The following is an 18560-nucleotide window of genomic DNA, read 5'->3' as shown; positions in this document are numbered from 1 at the left end:
GATGTCAGTCAATCAAACAAACGGCAGGAACTCCAAATGTATAAAAGGAGACTTTCCAGCCTCAATAAATCTCAGAACTTAACCTTCCACACTACAAGTGTGTGTGTTTCTTTGTAGCAGTCGGTTACACACTTGCAAAAACTTATCAACATTAAGTGAGGACCTGCTGTACTAAACATGACTATTTTAACATGACCTACCATTGCTAGGTCCCAAATATTATGCTGCCCTGAAATTAGGGGACTGTATAAAAAAAAATCCGTGAATAAAATCTGGAATATGCATTTTAATCAAATGCAAATAGTTTCATTATGTGGACCATAGGGGAAAATAGAGGAAAAAAAGTGTCCCAAACATTAGTTCAAGGTTCATTCAATGAAGATTTTAAACAAGTAGGGCTATGTAAACTATGTGTAAACTACCCATATTCTGACTGGACTTAGGCGACAACTTGTACTTAGAAAGTAGCTTCAATGAAGCAAAATTTTCCAAAGCTCTCCAGCAGAATACAACCAAAAGAAAAAACAAATGTGACCAAGCCAAGTAAGAAGGCACAAGATTAGATGAGCAGAACTTTGTACAAACAATTAGCTGTAATGGAAAGAGATGTAGAAACATAGAAAAGAAACACCACGACTTAGCTATTAGAAACAATTGTAATATACAAATTCAGGAATGAAATGAAGACCAGAAATGGAGTGGCAAGGTGGCAGGACTGGAGAGAGGGATGGGCGACACAATGGAGATATCTGAAAACTAGGAGTTCAAAGCTGAGGAGCTCCTTCACAATGAGTCAATGTGGGTCAGCAATCAGAAGGTGAATGGAACATGGTATGAATGGTCAGTCCAAATTCACTGGAATAATCAAGTCAAGAATGTATTAGTGGAGAGCAACATGAGCTGAAATTGAAATGGAATCAAACAGTCATGTGTAAATAGCTGCTCTTATTAATATTGCAGTTAATTCAGTAATCAACTATCCAATTGTTCAGAAATCCCAATCTTAATTATATCTTACCTATTTTCTATATTTTTGGATATATTGAAATGGATTAACTATTAATTCAATATAATCATAGAATTTGATGTTTTGAATGGGAAAAGTTATGCCAATAATTATGGTTATATTTCTGATTTACAATTTACATGTGATACCACTTTAAGTAAGCCCCATGCCATCAGTGCTCTGTGATTAGTAAGGGATTGATTAAGGTGGTATATGGGTGGGAAGGGAAAGTTGAGAATCATTCCTCTAGACCCAATTGTTACTGAAATATTTTGCTTGAGAAAAATTGTCATTGGGCCATTTCCTTTGGGGTTCTGAAACCATGCATATAATGAGTCAATTAGGTACAATTAAAACAGTTAGTTTTCAAACTTTTTCTTTCCATCCACCTATCACCTTAATCAATCCTTTACTTATCACAGACCATCTATGGCATAAGGATTACTTAAAAGTGGTATATGTAAGAAAAAGGTTGAGAACCACTGGTATATGATATGATTTGATTTATGTTATTTAGAAGATCATGTATAAAGGTTTTTTTTTGCAATTAAACTAAAAATAAATAAATAAATAGATTGATAGATCCCAATGGTTTGGACATCTGGCCTAGTGGGGTTGCAGTTCCCAGGACTCCTTTCCACTTGCTGGTTCCTACACTCCCTTTAAACTTGTTCTCTGTGCTCACTTCAAACTTAACGTGTTCCATTTCTCAATTTCCTATGAAAAGTTACTTGTTCTGTTTCCTTAAGATTCCTTGACACATGGGAACACAGATCCTTTAAACATATCAGGCATTCTGGAAATACTGTATGATGTCTCAAAAACTGTGAATTAAGCTCTGTAGGAATATTAATAGCACTGCAGCTGATAGTGTAGAAAATGTACTCATCCGACATCACCAAAATCCAAAGTGTGCCAAATTAATGGAGTTATTTTGACTTGTGTCTGTTATCCTAGAATTGCAAAAGGCAATTAAATGAATGCATTGCTTCGGTTACCAGTAGCTTCCTTTTCTATTCCATTTCTTTTTCAAATGTTTTACCCAATTAATTCCTAAAAATTATCATTGATTCAGCTTGTTGTGATAATCTGTGTTTTCCCATTCATGCTTTTTTAAAGAAATCAAATAATTATCTACTGGAAATAAACTATTTATGGCCACTTAACTGCAGGATTTTGAACTTCACTATCTAATTTACTTGGTGGGCTTAAATGACAAAAAGCAGGCCTAAATGACAACTGAGCTGTGGCTTTAACATCCACCACCACGGAGAGCTTCGAGAGCTGGTCATGGCTCACATCAACTCTAGCCTCCCAACAGCCTCGAACCACTTCTGTTTGACTATCAGCCACACAGATCCACATTAGATGCCATAGTTCTTGCTCTCCACTTAGCTTGGCACACCTGGATCCCAAAGGACATGAACGTTAGACTACTGTTTGTAGACTACAGCTCTCCCTTCGATACCACAGTCCCCAGCGAACTCATTTCCAAACTCCACGATCTAGGTCTCAGTGACCCTTCTGCAACTGAATCCATGACGAGCCAATAGATTGCAATCAGTGAAGATGGGTAACAATATCTCCTCCACGATCATACTCTACACCCATGCTCCTCAAGGATGTGTACTCAACCTACAACTATACTCCCTCTACACCCATGACTCCATTCCAACTCCATCTTCAAAGTTGCCAAAGACGCCACAGTACTTGGCCAAGTATCAAATAATGATAAATGCAGAGACTGAAGATCTAGTGGCACGATGCCAAGATAATAACCTATTTCTCCACATCAATAAGATGAAGGAGGTGATCATTGACTTCATGAGAGGGGGCAGAATCCACACTCCTCTCCATATTAATGACACTGAAGTTGAAAGTGTAAGTTCTTAGGAATAAACACCTTGATCTAGGACAAGCATACAGACTTGATAATCAAGAAAGTGGACCAATGCCTCTACTCTCTAAGAAGACAAAGAAGTTTGGCATGTCCCCTGTCCCTCAACAACATCTACAGGTGAACCCTCAAAGCCATATTTACTGGATGCATCACACCATGTAGAGGAAATACTCTGCTAAAGTATGCAAGCAACTACCAAAAGGTAGTGAATGCAGCTCAGAACAAAAGCTTTTCTTCCATTCCATAGATTTCAGCTACATCTCCCACAGTCTAGGGAAAGCAGCCAACACACTGAAAGACCCATCACACCCTGGACACACTCCATGTTCCCTCCTCCAGTCAGAAAGAACATGAGAGTCTGGAAGCATGGATCAACAAACCTAAAGATAATTTCTTCCCCATCCGGCTCCTGAATGAACAGTGTTTTAATGTTACCCTGGCTTGGTGCTAACTGATTTTTCTTTTCATTGTAATCATATACTCTGTAAAATGCTCTATGCAATATATTTTGGCCTTTCGCAAAAGAACCCTTCACTGTACAATTAAACTTAAAGCTTAAACTTTTTTTTCCTATTTTCTGATACTTCATTGAATGCATGGTATTGTACCATTTTCACAAAACCATATTCCAGCTGACCTGTGTCCACAGCATCATTTTATAAAGGTGACTAAATCTACAAATAATGTTGTACCATTTTCCTTAAGACTTTTTTTGTCACCTAAATTCTGTATTTAAAGGTATGCAACTCTCTACTACAGGGGTGTCAAACTCAAATTCACGGAGGGCCAAAATTAAAAACTTGGACTAAGTCGAGGGCCGAACTAAATATTTACTGAAAATTTTCAACAACATCTGCACGTTTTCTCTTCTTTCTACATATGTAATGTTCAACTTTTTCTTATTAAAATAAATGTTTAATAATAGTTTTGGATAAACTCTTTCCAGAAGCATTAACAAATGAGAAATAAAATATTCAATAAATAATATTTCTCTATAGAGGATTTGTCAAATGTTGCTAGTGTGCTGTAGAATAGTAAAATCTGAGGGCTATTGAGAATGTGGGAGAATAACATGATTCCTGAAACAATCAAATGGGTGACTGATTGTGGGCATGAACTCTAGCAGGGTTATTTGCCATGCCCTTTTTCCAGATATCCTTTGATTTACACACTTTTCAAGTTTTATGCCTAATGAGCTTGTATCCAGGTGCAGGACCATTTTTAACCAGGAATATATTTATCACTGTGACATGAAACTATTGGAAGCTCGTTTTATCCTGAGATTAAAGTTCATAATACTTACTCAGGCCTGTGTGCGGGAGGGCGGGGTTTGCGGGGGATCGGGTTGGACAACGACAGTGCGGGGGCATCGGCTCTCGCTGCAGGGCGGCATCTCGGCGGATCAGCGGCCCCGTCACCGTGAGTCGCGGGTCGGCCTGTGGCAGGTAGGGGGAGTGGGCAACGGTCCTGGCGAGGTCAGGCCCCCCCTGAGTTTCTGCCAGACCCCCCTTGACCTGCTGAGTTTCTCCCGGACCCCCCTTGACCTGCTGAGTTTCTCCCGGACCTCCCTTGACCTGCTGAGTTTCTCCCGGACCCCCCTTGACCTGCTGACTTTCTCCCAGACCCCCTCCCCTTGACCTTCTGAGTTTCTCCCGGACCACTCCCCCTTGACCTGTGAGTTTCTCTCGGACCCCCCTTTGACCTGCTGAGTTTCTCCCGGATCCCCCTTTGACCTGCTGAGTTTCTCCCTTCTGGTGTTTTTATGAGAACCACAGACTTTCGCTCATACATTGATGAGGGGGATCAAGGGCCAAACATTGTCAGGTACCTCTCTGCTGGATAAAGGATATGGTTTAACCCGCTGAGTTTTTCCAGAGTTGGGTTTTCACAAGGTAGAGTTAAAGGGCCGAAGGCCTGTTTCTGATCTGTAATGTTCTACAGACCCTGCTCTTCTTTCCGTGCCGGTGTCCCAGGACCTTTCCAGGGCAGTCTCCGCGCTCAGGACCGCGCTGGGATCCCAGTCAGCGGTGGAGGAGCAGGTGAACGCGGCTAATCCTGATCCAGCCCACGCCACTCCCGAGATTGGCGGGGGGTTCCACCCTACCTGCCCGACCAGCCTCGTTCTCCACGTGTACTCCGGGCACCCGCCGGGTGGTCCGGTGGGAAGGCGCAGGAGGCCGGCGGCCGGCGCACTCATCGCCCGGCGGGGAGCCCCAATCTTCCCTCCGGCGTCCCGACTCCATCTGCAGCTCCAAGAAATGCTGTGCCACTGGGGTTCCGGGCGCTGGGAAGCGGCCTTGGCTTCCCCTGACACCGGCCAGGCCGCGCTGCGGTGGGGGGATGGGCGGGGGGGACACGACAGCGTGTTTATAAAACCACCCACCACTACTTTTCAAGGTCCAGGATTTTTCTCTCTCTCTCACCCTGGGACACAGCGGTTACTGTGCATGCGCTATATTGGCGTGGCGGCCAGCGGGCCACCTCTAATACATTTTTGATATGATCTTGTGGGCCAAATATAATTATATCTTGGCCCGCGGGCCAGAGTTTGACATGTGTGCTCTACTACATGAAAATGGAGTGCATGGTCGATTCATTCAGAAAGTCGTGAGGCATGGGATCTATCTATTCTCCTGCATTGCTTCCATTCTTTCCAACACTAATCACTAATTTGTAGATACATTTTTTTTATACCTTAGCAGTTCACAATTTAATTTTATTGATATATTTCCTATAATAACTGTACGTCCAATCTTATCATTGACTTTACAGCTTCACAAAAAAAAATCAGAGACAAGTAAAACCTGTTGTAACTCCTGACTGAAAGATGATTAATTATAGTTTGTAGAAAGCATTTTTTGAAAACCAAGGAAAGGCAATTCCATTCTGCATCGTTCTGGCCACCCAGCCAAAGGAAAGATACCTTTAAGCTAGAAATGATGCAGAAAGGGTTCATGAGAATGTTTCTGGGACTGGCATACTTGAATAATAGGAAGTGAGAAAGATCTAGATTTTTCTCCCTGGAGCTCAGGAGGCTGGGGACTAAAAATATTTATAAAATAATATGTGATTATAGTCTTTAATCTTTCCACAGAGGAAATCTAAAACTAGAGGGCATAGATTTAAGGCAAGAGGGGAAAGATTTAAAAAGAGACCTGAGAAGTACCTTTTACCTTTTGGGTATATGGAACAAGCAGCTAGAGGGAGTGGTGGAAGTATGTAAAATTGTAATACTTAAGATATTTAGACAGGTACATGGGTAGGAAAGGTTTCAAAGGATACAGACCACATGTAGGTAAAGAAGAGTAGCTTGCGTAGACAACTTGGTTGGCATGGACAAGTTGGGTTGAAGACTGTGCAGTAAAGCTCCATGATTCTATTACACTAATGATAAAATCATAAACAGAATAACATTTCTGCCAAATTCATTCCTGTATTATAAGAGAATTATGACAAATATACTGACCTGCAGCAAAAATAATCATGGTATGGTTTCAAATATCACTAGTTCTAATGACTAATAAACAATATTAGTGGTGGTCTATCCTGGTAGCAACCATTGCCCTCAAACTGTATATATACCTGTGCCACTGAACAGAAAGTTTGTATCTTATAAACTTTGCATCCATAAACCCCCCTGATGGCTCTGTACTCTTTGTGAATGTGGCAGACAAATTTACTGACCTTGAATATCAACCATGGATTTGTGGCTCTGCAATGTCAAGTACCAATTATTGGGAATGTTCAGATGACAACTAATCATGTGACTGAATGAATGGATGATTTTCTCTTTTTTTTCTTAGTTCATTTCTGAAATCAGTATGCCATTGCAAAAGCCAACATTTATTGTCCACACCTCTTCCCATTTCTGATGGATAAGATGTTTGAGTGCAAACTTGCCCAATGTCCGAAGTAGTGTTGACGCTCTATTTAAAGAAGTACTCCATGTGTCAAGACCAACGTTTCTCCCTGAACCAGTATTACTGAAGAAAAGAAATCTCATTATTGTTTATGAGAATTTGCTGGGATAGAAATTTGGATTAGTACAGCACTCAGGCTTAAAATTTTAAATAAAGTCTTCAAAAAAAAAAGTACAGCACTCAGGCTAACATTTTTTAAATATATGCAGCACAGAAGGAAGATATGGGTGCCATGAAGTATTAGAACATCTAAAAAAAAGATACATTCCACATAAATCTGCTCAAAATATTAGTATTGGTTGCAGTGCCTTATGTTTGGTAAAGTCTGGGAATGATTGACATTGAAGCCACAGATATGGCTCCTGGTGAGTCAGAGGCATACAGCACAGAAATGGGCCCTTTGCCCACCATACCCATGTTGACCTTTGCTCATCTACAATAATCCTATTGCCACACCTTAGGTCCATGTTTTTCGGTGCCATGTCGATTTAAATCTCTGTCTCACTGTTACTGTATCTGATTCAACCACCTGAACTGGAAGTTTCAGACATTCCAGATATCAACGACATTTTGAGTAAAGAAAAACATTCCCCTCCAATTCCTTTAAACACTTTCTTCACACCTTAAACCCACACCCTCTTACCCCCTCGCTCCTCTCCCCCCTCGCTCCTCTCCCCCCTCGCTCTCTCCCCCCTCGCTCTCTCCCCCCTCGCTCTCTCCCCCCTCGCTCTCTCCCCCCTCGCTCTCTCCCCCCTCGCTCTCTCCCCCCTCGCTCTCTCCCCCCTCGCTCTCTCCCCCCTCGCTCTCTCCCCCCTCGCTCTCTCCCCCCTCGCTCTCTCCCCCCTCGCTCTCTCCCCCCTCGCTCTCTCCCCCCTCGCTCTCTCCCCCCTCGCTCTCTCCCCCCTCGCTCTCTCCCCCCTCGCTCTCTCCCCCCTCGCTCTCTCCCCCCTCGCTCTCTCCCCCCTCGCTCTCTCCCCCCTCGCTCTCTCCCCCCTCGCTCTCTCCCCCCTCGCTCTCTCCCCCCTCGCTCTCTCCCCCCTCGCTCTCTCCCCCCTCGCTCTCTCCCCCCTCGCTCTCTCCCCCTCGCTCTCTCCCCCTCGCTCTCTCCCCCCTCGCTCTCTCCCCCCTCGCTCTCTCCCCCCTCGCTCTCTCCCCCCTCGCTCTCTCCCCCCTCGCTCTCTCCCCCCTCGCTCTCTCCCCCCTCGCTCTCTCCCCCCTCGCTCTCTCCCCCCTCGCTCTCTCCCCCCTCGCTCTCTCTCTCTCTCTCTCTCTCTCTCCCTCTCTCTCCCTCCTCTCTCTCTCCTCTCTCTCTCCTCTCTCTCTATATCTGTCAGTCAGTAGCCATGTTAGTCTGATGGAATTAAAGAATGAGAAAAGCACCACGTCTCCAAGTCCTCATTGTGTAAGTGCACAACAACAGTGGTGACAAGGAACGAAACAAACCCTACGTGTGCTCCATGCACCAACCAGAGGAAGGAAGCAAAAGGATAAAGGTAAATTTATCTACCCTTGTACATTTCAAAACACCTTTCACCTTCTGAATAATGGCATCCTCCAGAATACCAGTATATTATCTACTCCCAGCCTTTACCATCCTCCACATTCTTCACTTCACTGTGAACAGGATTAATTTAGGACTCCACACTCCGCCTTGGCTCAGCATGTAGATGATCTCTCTGGTCCCTAAGGGTTCTCAATCTTTCCCCAATGATTCTCTTTCTCATAATATTCTTAAGAATGATTTAGAATTGATCTTTCGAAAATATTTCATTGCTTTTTGCCTTCTTAATTTCTTTCTTAAGTACTCTCCCACCATCCTTCAAAGGAATCATTGGATCATAGTTGATCCAATGACATATGCCACCATTTTTTCAGTAAGAGTCAAGATCCAACTCGAGAGAAAGGGCTTTAAGGAGCTTTAATACTCAAAGAGTAGGTCTCCACCACCATCTTGTGCCATAAAGTTTACAATTCCATTTCCAGGCCTCCCAGTTTGGCCTCACAAGGATCACAGGTATTTGTGCTGCATTGACTCCTCCACCTCACCTCTTTCCACCCCCCTTTAACCTTTTTCCAAATTATAGGAAAGATATAAACAAAATAGAGAGAGTGCAGAGAAGGTTCACGAGAATGTTGACAGGATTTCAAGGTTTGAGTTAGAGGGAAAGGTTGTGCAGACTAGAGCTTTTTTCTCTGGAGCGTAGTAGATTGAGGGGGGACTTGATAGAGGTGTTTAAGATTTTAAAAGGGACAGACAGAGTAAATGTGGATAGGCTTTTTCAATTAAGAGTGGGGGAGATTCAAACTAGAGGGCATGGTTTAAGATTGAAGGGGAAAAATTATAAGGGGGACATGAGGGGAAATTTACGCAAAGAGTGGTAGGGATGTGGAATGAGCTTCCGGCAGACGTGGTTGAGCCGGGATCATTGGTTACATTTGAGGATAGACTGGATAGTTACATGGAGAGGAGAGGACTGGAGGGGTATGGACCGAGTGCTGGTCAGTGGGACTAGGAGGGTGGGAATTTGTTACGGCATGGACTAGTAGGGCCAAACTGGCCTGTTCTGTGCTGTAAGTGGTTATATGGTTATTCAGACATCTACTTGTTTTTCTAGATTCCTGATGAAGGGGTCAAACCCTCACTTTGATTGCTTTTTACTTCCAATCGATGCTACAAGGCCTGCTGAGTTTCTCCAGCAATTTTGTGTGTTGCAGGTGTGGACATTGTTTGGTTGACCTCCCTCAGCATCTCTCAATAAGTTTAAAAATTCTATATATAAATTATTGTGGATATATAATTCACTGGGTTTAACATAACAAATCATTATAGCTGACCAATGTTAGACAAGAGGGAGATGTCACCCATCTCTCTCTCCTCTCTCTCTCTCTCTCTCTATCTGTAGGTCAGTAGCCATGTTAGTCTGATGGAATTAAAGAATGAGAAAAGCACCACGTCTCCAAGTCCTCATTGTGTAAGTGCACAACAACAGTGGTGAAAAGGAACGAAACAAACCCTACGTGTGCTCCATGCACCAACCAGGGGAAGGAAGCAAAAGGATAAAGGTAAAAGGTGACTACCTAACGAGCTCCATGAGTTCCCACCAAAAGAGCAAAGTGAAAGCACACCATGATGGAAAAGGGAAAGTTTGGAGAATTCAACAAAGCAGATGAAAGTTGGGGTAATGGTTCAACCACTACTGCATAGCCAATAATGTTATTGAAGCCCCGGTAAACTGAAAACCTACCCTATTCTTCAGTATAATGGGCAGCAAAACATTCAGTCTCCTTAAAACATTGCTTCCCCCGGCGGACCCAGGAACAAAGACATCCGCCGAGCTATGCACAACACTGGGGAACTACTTAAGCCCCAGACCACCAGGTATAGCAGAAAGGCAATGGTTCTATGAAAGGAAACAAATGCGAGGGGAAGCAGTAAGTGAATACCTGTCAGCATTGCATAAACTGTCCAAGCATTGTCACTTCGAGACAGATTGGTGATGGGGTTGGTAGATTGTCAGGCAAAGCAGAAATTACTGGCAATGGATGACGAAGAAACTCTCGAGATTGCAGCTCAGAAATGGCAGACAAAAATTTGGATATGGGCCAACAAGAGCTGCCGGTTGGGAAGTTTCCCACCAACAGGGCTTCCGTTGCAGGAAGTATAACCATCACACAGAAAACTGTGTTTTCAACAAAAAGTTAAATATCAAAGCAAAATGTCCAGTTAAAGAAACAATAAAACACAGCTGGACTCAAAATGCTGATAACCACCCAGATGAGGTCAGAACGCTAGCAAAGAGAGAGAGAGAGCAGCCCTGACGACGAGCTTAGCAACAGCTCTGAAGATGACAAAACAATAGCTGCAGTCTTACATATCCGAAAGATTAATGAAAAAAAAACACAGCAATTTATTTGCAACTAAAAATAAACAATGAACCTCTGAAAATGGAACTCGACACAGGAGCTGCAGTGTCTCCAATGCCATTACATTTAAAGCAACGGTTACTGCCACACCTTCCGGTGAAAACAACTGAAGTTACTCTGACATCTCCCTCTTGTCTAACATTGCTCAGCTATAATGATTTGTTATGTTTAACCCAGTGAATTATATATCCACAATAATTAATATATGGAATTTTTAAACTTATTGGGAGATGCTGAGGGAGGTCAACCAAACAATGTCCACACCTGCAATACACAAAATTGCTGGAGAAACTCAGCAGGCCTTGTAGCATCGATTGGAAGTAACTGAAGTTACTGGAGACAAAATCAAAGTGTTTGGGAAAGGTACAATACAAGCAACAACAACCAAAAGCACTATCTCTCTACATCGTAGATACCCAGGGACCAGCACTTTTTGGAAGAAACTGGCTCCAACACATTCCCCTAAACTGGCTGGACTGTATTGACTGTAAACCATGAAGACAACACCCAGCCAGAACTCAACCAGATCTTCAACGACCACACCGTGGTCTTCCAACAAGGGTTGGGAAAGATCAAAGGGGTTCAAGCCAATCTGCAATTAAAAGAGAATGTGGAACAGAACAGTTCCATTTGCAATGAAAGGGAAAATTGAAGCTGAGTTAAATAGATTAAAAAATGAAGACATATTAGAACCAATAGAATATAGTGATTGTGCAGCACCCATTGTACCTGTACAGAAAGCAAATGGTGAGATTCGCATTTGCGGCGATTACAAAGACACCATTAACCAGGCACTAAAAGTACCAGAACACCCCATGCCCAAAGCAGAAGAACTATTCCAAGCACTAAATGGAGAGCAAAAGTTCACAAAACTAGATTTGTCAAAGGCATACCAACAAATAGAGTTGAATAAAGAATCAAGAAAATGTGACAATCAATACCCACCTGGGACTGTTCACCTATACACACATGTCATACGGAATATCGGAAGCACCTGCGATTTTTCAAGCTACAATGGACAAATTACTACACGGAATACCAGGGGGATGTTACCTTGATGATATCATCATCATGGGCCGAAATGACAAGGAACACTTCCAGAACCTTGAGAAGGTCCTAAACAGGCTACAACAGGCCAACATACGATTTTGACAGGATAATTGCGTCTTCCTGCTGCCCTCAGTGACATACTAGGGATTTACAATCGACAAGGAGGGGGTATGAATGGATCTGGCGGCCACAGAAGCCATTCATAAAGCCCCATATCCAACCAACAAGTCAGAATTACAATCCTTTCTATGGTTTATAAATCACTATCGGAAATATATGATTCTACAATTAATTGTCTACGGGCCATATTTGTCTCATACGGATTACCTCACAAATTGGCCATGGACAATAGAATAGAACCTTTTAAGAACTTTATGTGCAACAACATATTTTGTCGGCACTCTATCACCCAAGTACTAATGGGGAGGCAGAATGCTTTGTACAAACATTCAAAAAAGTGATGAAAACCAAGAAACTTCTAAACACCTCCTGGACTTACAGAATTGCAGGTTTCCTTTTGGAGTACAGAAATACCCACATTCTACAACAAAACTCACTCCAACGGAATTGATGTTTGGCTGCAACCTGTGGACTAAACAATCCACAGTTCACCCTGATCTGGGCTTCAGTTTAGAAAAATCCATATTGCCACAAACTTTACCTAGAACACCGGAGGTGGGTGAGAGAGCACTTGCACAAGATTACAGACAATACAAAGACCCATGGGTGGTAGCAGTGATCCTACAAAAGTTGAACCCCTGTTCATACTCTATTCTAGTGGGAGACAGACTGTAGAAATAACACATTGACCATTGTCTGACACCAAAGTCCACAAACTACCTCATGACCTGGAGGAGGTAGAACCAGACCTGCCATGGCTAGTCTTGACAATCCAACCCCTTCGGCCGAATGAAGGAGGGGCAGAGATGGGTAGCCCAACAACTGGAACAAGAAGCCCATTACATAGAACTCCAGAGGCCAGCAAAGGCTGGCAGTCACCGTCAACCTGAGTATCTATGGGCCCCACCTAAAACAGCCCAGAGCAAATACCGGCACAGTATGCCACACTAAGACGGTCCAAGAGAAAAAGACCACCCGAATGCTTTAATAACTATGTTCCAAAATTATTATTAATTTCCTTCCTGTATTATAATCACTAAGTATACGTACCCTAATTCTCACTAGTAGTCATGGGCCCGATGTAGTGACGGTAGTTAGAGGGAGCCTGTTCAATATTTATTGTATGGGGTGGAAGAGTGTTGTGTATAAGCCCGCCCTGCTGTACATCATGACACCCACATCATTATGTCACCCATCTATATAAAATATCTCTATGTCTGAAGCCATGTTAATCTGATGGTATAAAAGAATGAGAAAAGCACCACATCTCTGAGTCCTAATTGTGTAAGTGCATAACAACAGTGACCTCCTCTGGTTGATTATCCACAGCAGCAACATTCACAAAACTGCCATTGGGAGTTCTTCTGTCTTCAGAGTTGTTTACTTACACATAACATGACGTTAGGTTGGTTCAGCAGCAGAAAGTAGATGCTGAGATGTTGTTACTCCCTATTGTAGGGGAAATAATAGTGAGGGCTCTAACTAGTAAAGAAGGATTGTTGGGGATGTGGTAACAAGGATCTGAAGAAAGGCCCAAGAGTAGAGCTATGGAAAACAGCAGTGATGACATGCAAGTTTCAGGAACATTATTAATTTGGTTATAGGTGCACCCTTTGCTGTTAATAGGTCATTGAATTTATTGTTAAGTAAGTTACAATCATAACAAGCACTCATTGAAACAAAAACATACTCATTATTATCCAAGTTAAACATGGATAATTAGGCATTGATTCTGTACTTAACCTTTGAAAAACTGTCCAAGTCCCAAATTTCCCCTCTCTCCCAGCAGCACTCTGTAACAGGCCCGCTCCCTGGATTTATGAGATTTTCCCCACAAACTTAAGGACTCAATACATGTAAAATTCAATCATTAGCGCTCTATGTGGCTTTTGAATATCTGGCAATGTGTCCACAAACAAAACATTTTTGTTGGCCAACCGCATCATGACTGCTTCAAGTGACAAAGTATTAGGAAATAGCAATTAAATCTGCAGTGCAAAACAAAGTGATGAATTTAACTTAAAAAAAATCATTACCTGTTTTGGCAGAACTGTTCTGAATTTGCATTCGCTGTAAATGCAGATTAACTGGAACAAATTCAAGTTTCTTCTCCCCTCTGCTGCAGCTTGGTTTAAATGATGATCCTGTAAATGAAAAACACATAATGCAAATTTTGTAACCCATGGGCTGAGTTTACCCAGACCCAGCCCGTTTCCCAGAAAGTCACTCAAGGAAACCACCTGACTGCACTTACTTGAGAACTTGCTGTACACCTCTCTACCCCCTGCAAGTTCTCCACAGGCCTGTGGGTCAGGTAACAATGGCTCCTGCAGACTCTTTCTCTAGAATGCTTCTGGCAGGCATTTATAGACTTGAGTTGAAAGGGTGTTACCAGTGGAGATCTATGACCAGTGCTGTTAATATAGGGGAAGTGGGATGAAAATGTAGTAGGACTGATGCACAAGTTTGCAATGACACAAAAATTAGCAGAGTTATGGATGGTGAGAAAGGTTGTCAAAGGATACAGCAGAATATCAGATGGAACTTAATCTGGTCAAGAGTGAGGTGTTGCACTTTGGGAGCTAAAGTGCAAAAGGAAAGCATGTAGTAAATGGTAGGAGCCTTTGAAGCATCAATGTACAGAGGAATATTACCTGAAAGCAACAACATAAGTAGAAAGCATGGTGAAAAAATTGTGTATGGCATGCTTGCCTTAATCAGTCAGTGGACAGAGTATAATCATAGGGAAGTCATGTTGAAGTTTTGTAAAATTTTGGGAGGCCACAAGTAAATAAAATTAGGAGTGGCATAGAAAGAGTAGAAAGTCAGTGTCTCTATTGAGGATGAAAATGGCAAATACTAGAGACCATAGTTTTCAAGTGAAAGGAGAAAAGTTTAAAGAAGATGTGGGTGGCAAGTTTTTGGAGAAGGAGAGAGAGTGAGAGACTAAGAGAGATGCATTTAATGCTCTACCAGAGGAGGTGGCTCTAAGCAGAGCTAACAGACATTAAAACTGTACTAAAGTTTGCAAAAACTGCTGACAAATGTTAATTATCTTTGACCAAATGACCAAATGGTTAGCCTGTCACCACTATTCAAGTCACGTGAAGAATCCATTTTGAATATCTGAATAACAGAGTAATTGGGAAGGGAATAAATCACAATTAAGAAATCTGAGAGAAAAAGGAAACTACAAGGCATTTAGGTTAAGATCTATTGTGAAGATTATATTAGAAACTATTGTTTGAAACATTATAAAAGGGTACTGTGAATAATCCAAGGTAACCAAGCAAAGTCAATACACTTTTGTGAAAGGGAAATTATGTTTGATTAAGGTTATTATGATTTGTTAAAGAAATAATATATGCAGGACTAAAGGGAAACAAAAGGATGTGATATTCTTAGATTTCCAAAAGGCATTTGAAAAGTTGCTGCATCAAAGGGGACTGAAAAATAAAACTTCATGCTCAAGGGAGGAACGCATGATGTTGATGGAAACCTAAAAGGAATCAAAAAGGAAACATAAAAGGATCCTTTTTTTCCCTTCCCATTTTTTTTGGATGGTAGAGCAATCTGAAACTAACATTTTACAACCATCTTAAAGGAAGCAAAAGTATACCATGCATTTAATTTAAGGAAGGTTGTAAATATATATAATTCAGAGCATATTTTCTTGCCTAATACTTGGAATTGGTGAGTTATCTTATGATGAAAGGAAAGGTTGGACAGGGTGGGTTTCTACCTGTTTGAGTTCAGAAGATTAAGAGAGTACTTGATTGAAATGTAAAATCCTGGTTGGCAGCAGGGGGAGAATTTAAAAATGAGGCAGACACAAGAGATGATGGAATTTGAAGCAAAAAATGAGCTGCTAAAGGAACTCACTTGAACAAAGAGCATCTGTGGAGGCAAAGGGACAGTTGACACTTTGGGTCTGCAGTAGGATTTGTTGAACAGCCACTGTTTGCAATTGAATCTGTGTAGCTTCTGATAGTTATTACCACAGGCATTTCTCTGATATTCAAATAAATACCAAGGAACTCCCTTACTGATTTTCAGAGTCTCTGCATATTTGAGAAGGAAATAAAAGTGATGCAATCATAACAATGCCTAAAATCTAAAGTGATGCCTCAGCAATTCAAAACTTTAAGGTAATAATTTTCTAACATCTGAATGCTACTAAGTGCTTTCTTTTGTGCATAACAAGAAGGGATGTAGGCAGAAGACTGGAAATTATCGGCCAATTAGCTTGACGTCTGTAGTTGGAAAAATGCTTGAAGCCGTCATTAAAGATGAAATAGTGAAACTTTTGGAACGTAAGGGTTCAATCAGGCAGACGCAGCATGGTTTTAGAAAGGGAAGATCTTGATTGACAAACTTGTTAGGATTCTTTGAGGATATAATGAGTGCGGTGGATAGAGGGGAACAGGTTGATGTTGTATATTTGGATTTCCAGAAAGCGTTTGATAAGGTGCCGCACAAGAGACTTATCAGCAAGTTACAGGAAAGTGGAGTCTGGGGAAGTATATTGGCATGGATCGAAAATTGGTTGTCTGACAGGAAGCAGAGAGTCAGGATAAGTGGGAGTTTTTCAGATTGGCAGAGAGTGGTAAGTGGGGTGCCGCAGAGATCGGTGCTAGGCCCACAACTGTTCATCATTTACACTGATGACTTGGAGGAGGGGACAAAATGTGGTGTAGCCAAGTTTGCGGATGATACCAAATTGAGTGGAAGAGCAAATTGTAATGAGGATGTGGAGAGTCTGCAGAGGGATATAGTTAAGCTGGATGAGTGGGCAAAGGTCTGGCAGATGGAGTACAATGTTAGTAAGTGTCAGGCTATCCACTTTGGCAAGAAAAAAAAAAGAGCTGAATATTATTTAAAGGGTGAAAAACTACAGCATGCTGTTGTTCAGAGGGACTTGGGAGTGCTTGTGCATGAATCGCAAAAAGTTAGGTTGCAGGGGCAGCAGGTTATTAAGAAGGCAAATGGAATGTTGGCCTTCATCGCTAGAGGAAATGAATTCAGGAGTAGGGAGGTAATGTTGCAACTGTATAAGGTACTGGTGAGAGCGCACCTGGAGTACTGTGTCCAGTTCTGGTCTCCATATTTGAGGAAGGATTTGGAGACGGTCCAGAGGAGGTTTACTAGGTTGATCCCTGGGATGAAGGGGTTGACTTGTGATGAAAGATTAAATCATCTAGGATTGTATTCGCTTGAGTTCAGAAGAATGAGAGGAGATCTTATAGAAACATATAGGATTATGAAGGCTATAGATAGGATAGATGTAGGAAGGTTTTTTGAGCTGGCCGGGGAAACTAAAACGAGAGGACACAGTCTCAAGATTCGGGGGAGTAGATTTAGGACAGAGATGAGGAAAAATAATAGTTTTTCCCAGAGAGTAGTGAATGTTTGGAATTCTCTATCCAGGGAAGTGGTTGAGGCTGCTTCATTAAACATATTTAAAATTCGGTTAGATAAATTTTTACATGATAGAGGAATTAGGGGATATAGGGAGAAGGCAGGTAGGTGGAGTTAGGTCATAAATTAGATCAGCCATGATCTTATTGAATGGTGGAGCAGGTATGATGGGCCATTTTTAGCCTACTCCTGTTCCTATTTCCTATGTTCCTAACATTGCTGGGTTAATAAATGCATCTCATTAAAAAATTATGTATGGAAATAATAAGTCAAAAGCAGATTATCAAACTACAAAATATTGATAGGACAATCAGGTCTCCAAAAACTACATACCAATTTTTCAACATCAAAACGAAAATCATGGAACATGAACCATTCAAATGTTAAATAATTAATTGTTTTACCCATTTTACAAGAAATTAGAGAAAACAAATGAAATTTTAGTTTAAAATGTGACTGAATTCTCAGTAGAGCAGGTTATTTTATTAATTGATTCTGTATTACTCACTATGACTTCTACATTAAAATAAATTTGATTCAAAAATCTTTTGATTATATTTACAATTAAAATATTCTTTAAATTAAGGATATCAATTTTCTGAAGGAATTAAACATGACCATTTTTGGTCAGAAGACTTAGGTATAGAGGTAGGCTGTTCTGTGCAGGGTGTTTAATGATTTTTGTATCTCTTGGAACTTTGTCACAGTTTTAGTTTGTGCTTTCTATAGACCAATATCATTGCTGAATGTTGATTCCAAAATTCTTAAAATTTTAACTTTCAGATTGGAAAATATTCTTCCTCAGATAACTTCTATGGACCAAAGAGGATTTATAAAGAATCGTTATACACATTTTACTATCCATGTTAATAAATATTATTTACTTTCCATTGACTAAAATTCCAGAATGTATAATATTGCTAGATGCAGAAAAGGCTTTCAATAGAGTGGAATGGAAATAACTGTTTGACAATTTTTTGAAAGGTTTACCGTGCTCCTGCTGTTGCATTAATTACTAATAATCAAAAATCCTCTTTTTAAAACAAAAATGTTTCAAGGAACTAGACAGGGTTGTTCATTAAGTCCTTTATTATTTAACCTTGCCCTGGAACCTTTAGCAATAGCACTTTGTGACTCCAGTGATATTCAGGTATTAACAGAAGAGATGTAATTCACAAGGTACCTTTATATGTCGATGATCTTTTAGTATACATTTCAGATC

General features: G+C 41.3%; 1 protein-coding gene across 10 annotated transcripts in view; it reads right to left on the bottom strand.

Annotated features, from left to right (window-relative positions):
* Positions 1–18560, bottom strand: part of inpp4b (inositol polyphosphate-4-phosphatase type II B) — a 269882-nt gene that overhangs the window by 132608 nt on the left and 118714 nt on the right. For all 10 annotated transcript variants that reach the window (XM_069925291.1, XM_069925288.1, XM_069925292.1 and 7 more), the window contains one exon: positions 13957–14064. In XM_069925291.1, coding sequence (XP_069781392.1) covers positions 13957–14064 — 108 coding nt within the window. The remainder of the gene's footprint in view (positions 1–13956; positions 14065–18560) is intronic.

Source organism: Narcine bancroftii, chromosome 3 (genome assembly GCF_036971445.1).
Source record: "Narcine bancroftii isolate sNarBan1 chromosome 3, sNarBan1.hap1, whole genome shotgun sequence".
Taxonomy (NCBI): Eukaryota; Metazoa; Chordata; class Chondrichthyes; order Torpediniformes; family Narcinidae; genus Narcine; species Narcine bancroftii.
This window is presented reverse-complemented; position numbering and strand designations above follow the sequence as displayed.